This window comes from Arachis ipaensis, chromosome B09, assembly GCF_000816755.2.
Source record: "Arachis ipaensis cultivar K30076 chromosome B09, Araip1.1, whole genome shotgun sequence".
NCBI lineage: Eukaryota > Viridiplantae > Streptophyta > Magnoliopsida > Fabales > Fabaceae > Arachis > Arachis ipaensis.
Window position 1 is genome coordinate 15,588,116 of NC_029793.2, and position 8,539 is coordinate 15,596,654.

Sequence of the window (8,539 nt, forward strand, 5' to 3'; positions counted from 1 at the left end):
TGCACACTAAAAAATATGAGAGGTTTTACACCTTTAATTTGAGGGAGGATAATAATTTTTTTTATATACGTTCTGTTTAACGGTCATAACAAAATGTGTTCTTGTACTGATTCTTTATATATATATATCTCAGAATTCTCATAATTCATTGGTAGAACAATTCATATTTTAGTAATACACAATTTTAATTTCTATTCTCTTCAAAATTAACATCTCTTCTTTTGTGGTATATATGAATTATTATTGTAATCTATGATGTATATACGGGACATGACGTGATACAAAATACGTCAACATACAAATTTTAAAATTTTATAAAATACACAAACATACATATATATAAAATATAAAATATTTTTTAGATAAATTATAATAATATTTTTATATTTATTAATATTAAAATATAAATTAATTTTTAATATCTTATTTTAATTATATAAATATTTAAAATATTTTTGTTTTAATATATAATAATATATATAATTTTTAAATTTATTTTAAAAATATATGTTAAGAATAAAAAAAAAAACATATTAACATGTGATGTATTTAGATCAGAGTCTCGTGATTCATAGGTTGTATTTGTCGTCAGAAAGATAGTATTGATTATATATTTTGTTAAATAAATTTGAGTCAAACTATGTTCGTGCCCGAAAATTCCAAGAGTGTTCTTGCAATTGTTTGACTATAATAAATATTAAATAATATTATTTTGCTTTACAATTAGATAGTTAGAATTGAGAAGATCCGTTAACATTTTCCGTTGAAACTTACTATGACGACTTTTAACAATGTTTTATAGTTCCTCGCTTTTATTTATTCTTTTGTATGATCAAGTTATAGACGTATTGTTAATAGCAAAACATTAGTTATCATTCTATAAGAGAAAATTTTACCACAAGAAAAAAGGCATAATATATTCCCATTGTCCAAAAAGCTAAAGGATGAACATGTGCAAGTGTAACCAGTACCCACAAAGAGACTAGTGCCAATATATATACACCAATTATGATAGGTTTACATAATAATTAATCACCAAAATTAATTATTAATATAAAATATTTATTAAAAATTAAAATATAAAATATATATTAAATATAAAACTTTAAAATAGTAATACATCAAAATTAAATTTTAATTTTATATAAATATATAATAATAACTAATTTTAATATATAAATAATATTTTTATACACATATATACGAAGCTATATTATATAGCGTATATAGTACACAATTAGCTACCAATTATATGGTAATAAACTCAACAAAGATACATAAAATAATCATCAGTAACTGCAATGCAAGAGGCATTAATGAAGTATGATCATCTTAATTTCCAGGGTTGATTAAAATGATGGTCTGAATGTTGGATCACCTACCAGTGATATCAGTGAATATGGGAGTGACTTGTCCATTGAGGACTGAATAAGTATCTTCACCTTTATTGAAAGATGGAGGCACAGCAGGCCACACAAAAGCAGGCCTTTGTTGAGGAACCACTGGCGGCGGTGCTTCCCCGTTCAGAACTTGCAGAACAGTTCTCATTGAAGGCCTATGGTGCGGGTTTGGATGGCAACAAGCCAACCCCAAAACAAGAACTCTAGAAGCTTCTTCATCCTTCATCTCTTCTTTACTTATCTTTTTGTCCACAGCACTCACTATTCTCCCCTCTCCGTGAAGCTCCCAAACCCAATACACAATGCTGTTCTTGTAATCATCCTGTCCGTTCACATTCCCTGGCCTTCTTCCGCACACTACTTCCAACACAAGAACGCCGAACGCGTACACATCGGTTTCCACCGTCGCCCTTCCGGTGAGGAATGTTTCCGGGGACATGTACCCTGGCGTCCCTGCAATCTCCTTTGTGGAATGGTGAGTTTCATTTCTCTTCTGAATGGTTCGCGCCAATCCGAAATCTCCTAACTTGGCATTGAATTCCGAATCTAACATTATGTTGCTGGCCTTGATGTCCCTATGAATCACCCTTTTCTCACAACCATTGTGGAGATAGTCCAATGCTTGAGCCACACCATATATCACTCTCTGCCTAGTTTCCCAATTTAGTGTTGATGAATTGTTAAATCCTTCCCCAAATTCATTGCCAAAATTGTTTTTCTTATCGAATAGGTACTTGTCTAGGCTTCCATTAGGCATGTAATCATAAATAAGAAGGAGCTCTCCTTTTTCATAGCACCAACCAATAAGTTTGACCAAATTCTTGTGGTGGAGGCTTCCGATTGTTGTGACTTCGGCTATGAATTCTTGCTTCCCTTGGCGCGAATGCTTCGAGTGACTCTTTACAGCTATCTCCTTGTTTTCGAGTAGCCCTTTATAAACTGTTCCAAAACCACCTTCACCAAGCTTGTTTTGAAGGCTGAATCCGCCCGTTGCTTTTCTAATTTCCTTTAACCGGAACTTCTTTGGAGCCATGGATGAATGTTGAATCTGATCCTCTATCCTCGGGTATGCATCTCCTGAAGCTCCCACACCATGATTCCTTCGCCAATTTAGGAGAAACACAACACCACCAATCATAATAACAATAACGGTTGTACCAGTTATCCAAATCCACAACAGGTTCTTGTCATCATGAATGATATCTACACCGCTGAACTCCCATGCTCTAACACAATTCAACTCAGTGTAGTTACTCGTTGAAGCAGAGAATCCGACGTAAACCTCTTCCTGAAGATAGGAAGAAAGATTAAGTGGTGGAGATACCAAAAGCGTCTCCATTGGCGAAGTTCTTGTACTCATGGAACCAAACACGGATATAACATCATTATCATACTGAATTGTTATAGTTACATTAATACCTGATGAAATATTAATCCCTTTGATTAACAATGGTTCCTGTTTGATGGAGTAGACACTGTTTATGTTAATACCAACGTGGTTATCAGGGCCATCTTCTGCAAAACTTTTTCTTGTGTCAAATTCCACAGCAAGAACCCCAGCTTGAGAAGTTCCATTAGTTGTGGCGTTCACAATTCCCAGCCACTCTCCCGAACTGTCGTCCGGGAGAGCGGTGTTTGCGGTTAAGATGAAGGCCAAGCCCTCTCCACCAGGGGAAGTTTGAGGATTGATGTTAAGAACAAAAGTGGTGTTGAAACTTGCAATTTGTTTCTTGTTCTTGCTCCATAATCTGAATGGTTTATTGTGGAATGTCCGTCCTGAATAATGGCGTATTTCGCCACGGATATCAGGGGTTACTTGGATGGCATCTAGGTAGATTTGGTGAGGGTGATAATACTTATTATGATGATGATGATTGGTAAGAATTGATGTTTAAGTAACAAAGAAAAGTACATGTTGGAAGAACTATGGAAGAGATTATTGAAGCTAATTAAGGCCAATTATCTGGGTATTATGATGAGATGTTTATGTTCATCATTCTTTCTTTGTATAATTCATGTATAGTTAGGTGAGGTCAAATGATTTGAGTAGACTTTTAATTAGATGTTGGAAGCTTCCTTATCTTTTCGGCTTATGTATTTCTCAATGTTTATATTCTATTATTCATAGTCTATTATTATGACGTCTGTTGTATGACATTTTCCAATTGAATAATTCATTAAAAATATTATTTCCACACTAAAATCCATCATTAAAATCAATTATCATATATTTATAAAATAATATTTTTAATTAGATGTTGGAAACTTCTTTATCTTTTCTGCTTATGTATTTCTCAATTGTTACATTCATAGTTTATTATTATGACGACGTGTGATGCATGACGTTTTCCAACTGAATAATAGATAGGCTTTAACCGCTCGTTCTGAGTAATGATCTACCAAATTAAAAATAAATAAAATAAATTTAAAACCAATACAATAAATGCCAATGTCTTATATTAAAATGGAAACAAATGTCTGTAATTTTGTTGAATGTTATACTGACAAAATCTTTAAAGTAATTTTTTAGATTTTCGTATATTAATTTAACTCTTAAAATTTTAATTATATTAATTTAATCCCTCAAATAACTTTCAAATGATATATTAGTTTTACAATCTATTTTCAACAGTAAATCAGCGGCTAAATTACTGATGTGGCACAACTAATATCACATAGCATTATCATCAGCCTTTGTATTATTACAAATTCCTACATAGAGGTAAAAAAAAGTCAGGCGAAGTTTAAAAATTCTTATAAATATTAAATATGACATATTACATATAAATATGTTTTTTAAAAAATAGTTTTTTATTAAATAATATTTTTATTTTTGTAAACAAAAAATTATCAAGCCTTTTAACAGGTTTTAGGCCAGGCCAGGCTTAGTAGTTTAAAAAAAAGTCTATAGCAGGCTGCAGGCCAGACTCAGGCCAATTAACTATATGACGGGTCAGGCCTGTTAAAAGCAAAGTCTGGCCTGACCTGGCCTATTTCCACCCCTACTCCCACATCATCATTATTCTCATACATCCCTTCTCATTCCTAATTCCTTGAACCACATTACCACAAGTCCACAACTATCATTCCTAATCCACCATCGCATCACCACCGCACCCTCTTTTGCCTTTGGGTCCACACCTTTCACATCCGCAACCTCTGCTGGCTTTTGTTTCAGCTTCAGCATCCACTTCGCTCTCTACTTTTGGTGCTTCGTCGGCATTAAAGACGATAATTGTGGCGTCTCACCCATCATCTCCACTACTAACAGGTACGTCCACTGTCCCTCACTGATTAAAACCGACTAGTCGGATCTCACAAATCCCCATGCTTTGCGAATCCACTATTTCCATCTTCCTCTTTTTCTTCTTATGATGTCATGTGGATCTAGAGTGAACGTGGGTCAGCCCGCTGGTCGATTTGTTGGAGTTCGACTTAAGATGGTTCAACACTAGCTCAGAGGCCGCCTGAAGGTCCTCAACGATTGCTCCTTTAGGTTTTCACAATTTGAAATGCTCTCCGACTCTGGCGTTGATTGGTGGGCTCCCTCTCCCCTGATCTTGATAACCTCACCAACGAATTCATCATTTTCGATCATTGCAATAGTTCTTCACTCTGCAACCATTTTGCGGAGCTAATTTCACTTTTAGATTGGTGGAGAGTTGTGGGAGGTTGGTGGAGAGGACGGCGGCGTTGTCAATATAAATGCAGGAGAGAATGGTGGAGTCGTAGAGGTGGCGGTTGAGGGTGTCGAGGAGGAAGTGGAGGTCACTCTATGTCTTGAGCTTGCCGTGAGGGGGGTTGGGGGAGTGGCAGTATTAGGGCGAGGGAGAGAGCATGCTGGAGCGTTTGGAAGAGAGAAGGGATGTATGTGGATGATGATAATGCGGGAGTTAGTGATGATGTCATGTGGTATTAGTTGTGCCATATTAGTAGTCTGGCTGCTGATTCACGCCAAAAATAGGTTAAAGGATTAGTATGCTATTCAAAGGCCAATTTAAAAGATCAAATTAGTGCAATCAGAATTTCAAAGATTAAATTAGTATACAAACCAAATTTAAAAGATCATTTTAAAAATTTAGACTATTATACTCCTCCTGTAAAATTGCAAAAAGAAACTCCTCCTGTAAAGTTTCAAAAAGAAAAAGTGCATAGGCATATATCTGTTAATTTAGTTATTAATTTAAGGTATTAACAATTTGTAATAAAACTAACAATCCCGCTACGTTACCAACAACATTTCTGTCAACATCTATTAACTTTAATTGAGCTGGACTCTTAACCCACTTAATTTCAAAAGCCACATCCCCAATTAACTCAGATTAATCTTAATTTCACTAGTTTACCACACTAACCCTAATTTACCCTATACCCTTTTGTTGTTACCGTGGACACACTCCCCTAACCCCCATATCCTTTTCCAGCTCTACATACCCATCAGCCCTGTCGACAGGTCTCCTCGGCACCGCCTCCACCTACCACCTGCGCAGCCCGAGTTGCTCCACCCACCCGCAAGGACGCCGTCGTCTTCAACACCACAACACAACCCCACCGCTGCTGCTACTCATGGAGGTCGACGCCACCGATGCTGGTTCTCACAGAGGTTGATGTTGCCGCGGGAGCCCTTCTCGTCTGAAGGCGTCGACGATGCATTGCCTCCTCCAAGCCGCAACAGCAACCACGTCTGTGTCCACGCCGGCCCGCCGCGTCTAGCCGCTGACCGTCGCACGCCGCTCTCTGCAATCATCCCAGTGTTCTCCAATTGGTTAGTATATTGTTAGGGTTTTAAGTAATAGTAGCTGTTTCGATTTTGGTATTCATGGTTCTTATGTGATGCTCCTTATTTTTGTTGGATTCATGGATTTTTCATTGATTTTAGTTGGATGTTTCTTCTGAAATAGTTTCATACAATTTTCTTGTAACTTTTTTTTGAATTACAGTTCATTGAGCTCCTTTAGTTCATGTTTATTTTAATGAGAATATAATGTTGTATATTGATTTTAAGGTCAAATTTTGATTCTGAACTTTCATGTTATGTAATTTCATTTAATTTCCATTTGCTACTATGTGTTTGTTACTTGGTTATATGTATGTTTAGTGAAACTTTGCTATTTTTAGCTATATGTTATGATGAATTTATTGGCTTTTTAGTTATATGCTACAATGAAAACAACATAGAATTGGATTTACCAAAAATCTATCATTACTAAACACTAATTCCCTATGATTGTGTGCCTGCTATAGTTCATAGGGATGTGAGAGCAATAACATATTGCTTGATCATGAGTTTAGGCCCATGTAGCGAATTTTGGGCTTGCTAAGACCTTGCAGCGTGAGGCAGGTGACAGAGGTGCTGGTGCTGGTGCCGGTGCCGGTGCCGGTGCCGGTGCCATGTCCAGGGTTGTTGGATCATATGAATACATTGCCCCAGGTAAGTTCTTTGGTAGACTTTTGGGTATTATTTAAATTGAATGACATCACCATTCAAGGAGAAGTACTGACCACCATGAATCATGATAAGTATCTAGCAGCTTAGTTTAGACTATTGGGATGTGTCAATTTAAGTTAAGATTCAAGTTATTTGTTTTGGGAAGCTTTATTGCTAATATCTACCTAATTGATCCACTTGCAGAGTATGCTTATACGCTCTATATGCTTATGATGAGATGTTGAATTAGTCATGAATGGCTAGTCTTTGTTTATAACTATGAAAAATTTATTCTGTTGTTAATTTAGGAGCAAAGTCAGAACTTGTAAATGGTTGATCACATGGTGCTTGACATGAATTCCTAAGAGAAGGCTTGTTCTAATTTTCCGGGAGATGTATAGATGGAGAAGAAACAAAAGCTTGTGCAGTATAGAGAATTCTTTGATAAGACCCTTGCCTCACCTGATCTTACAAATAATGAGATGCTCAAAAAACTTGTTGAAAGCCAACTTGTATGTTCTTCGGGAACGAGAAATAGAATGTCATAACATTTTTTTGTGTCCTTTGAATTCATTTAGGCAGAAATTGTACTAGTTTAGTAGATCCATTATTTTTTGTTAAATTATTCTATTATAGTTTCTTAAGATGCTTTGTTTGATTAATTATACAAGGAGAAGTTGTTAGAAATGAAGACGACAGAGATATTTAATTTTTTTGATATGTTAAAGATGCTTTTTCAGATGATATCTTTTTGCTTTTGTTAAACACTTATTTTGTTTTATCCTGTTAATATTTGGATGTGTCTTCTGTTGGATGTGTCTTCTATTTAAAATGTGTTTGGATGTGTCTTTAATAAATGTGTCTTTTGTTGGAAGTGTTTTTAATGGATGCGTCTTCTGTTTAAAACTTATTTGAATGTGTTTTTAATGAATGTGTCTTCTGTTTAGAACCTCGATGTTGCTTTTCAAGACTAGTGAACTTTCTTTGGTTATCTCTTGTAAAAAATTTTTAAGTGTGAATGTGCCTTCTCTGTTAAGGCATTGATATGTCTTTTTGCATTTGTTAAACACTTGTTTTATTTTAACCGACTAATGTTTGGATGTGTCTTTAATTGTCCTTAATAGATGTGTCTTGTGTTTTAAATTTCTTTGGCTGTGTCTGTGATGGATGTGTCTTTTTGTTTAAAACTTGATTGGATATGTCATTAATTTTATAACTACTTAAAATCAGGTAAGATTTAATTCGTTCTGGCGCACCTAATCTGGTCTTTGAATACAAGCTGCAACCTTTAGCAAAGAGGACCAACCTTTGATGAAGACCACAAAAATAAATAAGAAATAAATAATGATTTGTCATATAATTTGAACATAATTGACTACAACCCAAAGTTTACGGTTCATGAAAACTAAACAATAAATTTTAAATTTGAGAAAAATAATATGTCATATTTTGAGGTTGATAATACACGAGCAAACATCATGTATGAATAAAAGGCTTGTAAGCAACACCACTATACATTATAGTTGGCATCTAATTTCATCAAAATATTGACAGCTTTACAATCACCTATGCAAAAAGCAAAAAATTTGACATAAAGGATTTAATTAACATTTTAAAACAAATCAATTAGTTATTATTTTGGTCAGTCTCAGCATCAAAGGGCACCGCAGGATCTTCATATGGATTAGGATGTCTTGATCTATCTGCTTCA

General features: G+C 35.0%; 1 protein-coding gene and 1 long non-coding RNA gene across 2 annotated transcripts; one reads left to right on the top strand and one right to left on the bottom strand.

The window, feature by feature from the left end:
• On the bottom strand, positions 1,210-4,587 carry LOC107615116 (probable L-type lectin-domain containing receptor kinase S.5). The gene is made up of 2 exons (XM_016317229.2): positions 4,468-4,587; positions 1,210-3,255 (listed from the first exon to the last, which is right to left on the bottom strand). Exons 1-2 carry the CDS (start codon positions 4,585-4,587, stop codon positions 1,375-1,377), a joined length of 2,001 nt encoding a protein of 666 aa, XP_016172715.1. The 3' UTR covers positions 1,210-1,374.
• On the top strand, positions 5,885-7,347 carry LOC107616994. Its single transcript, XR_002353967.1, has 3 exons — positions 5,885-6,165; positions 6,693-6,831; positions 7,137-7,347. It is a non-coding gene; the product is annotated as an uncharacterized LOC107616994 (long non-coding RNA).

Bases quoted from the DNA above. Each gene is read 5' to 3' on its own strand.
- LOC107615116 (XM_016317229.2), bottom strand. From the start codon at position 4,587: ATGCTGAAGCTGAAACAAAAGCCAGCAGAGGTTGCGGATGTGAAAGGT. The intron at 3,256-4,467 runs GTAATGTGGTTC...CATCATAATAAG, and splicing joins ATGATAGTTGTGGACTTGTG to TATTATCACCCTCACCAAAT.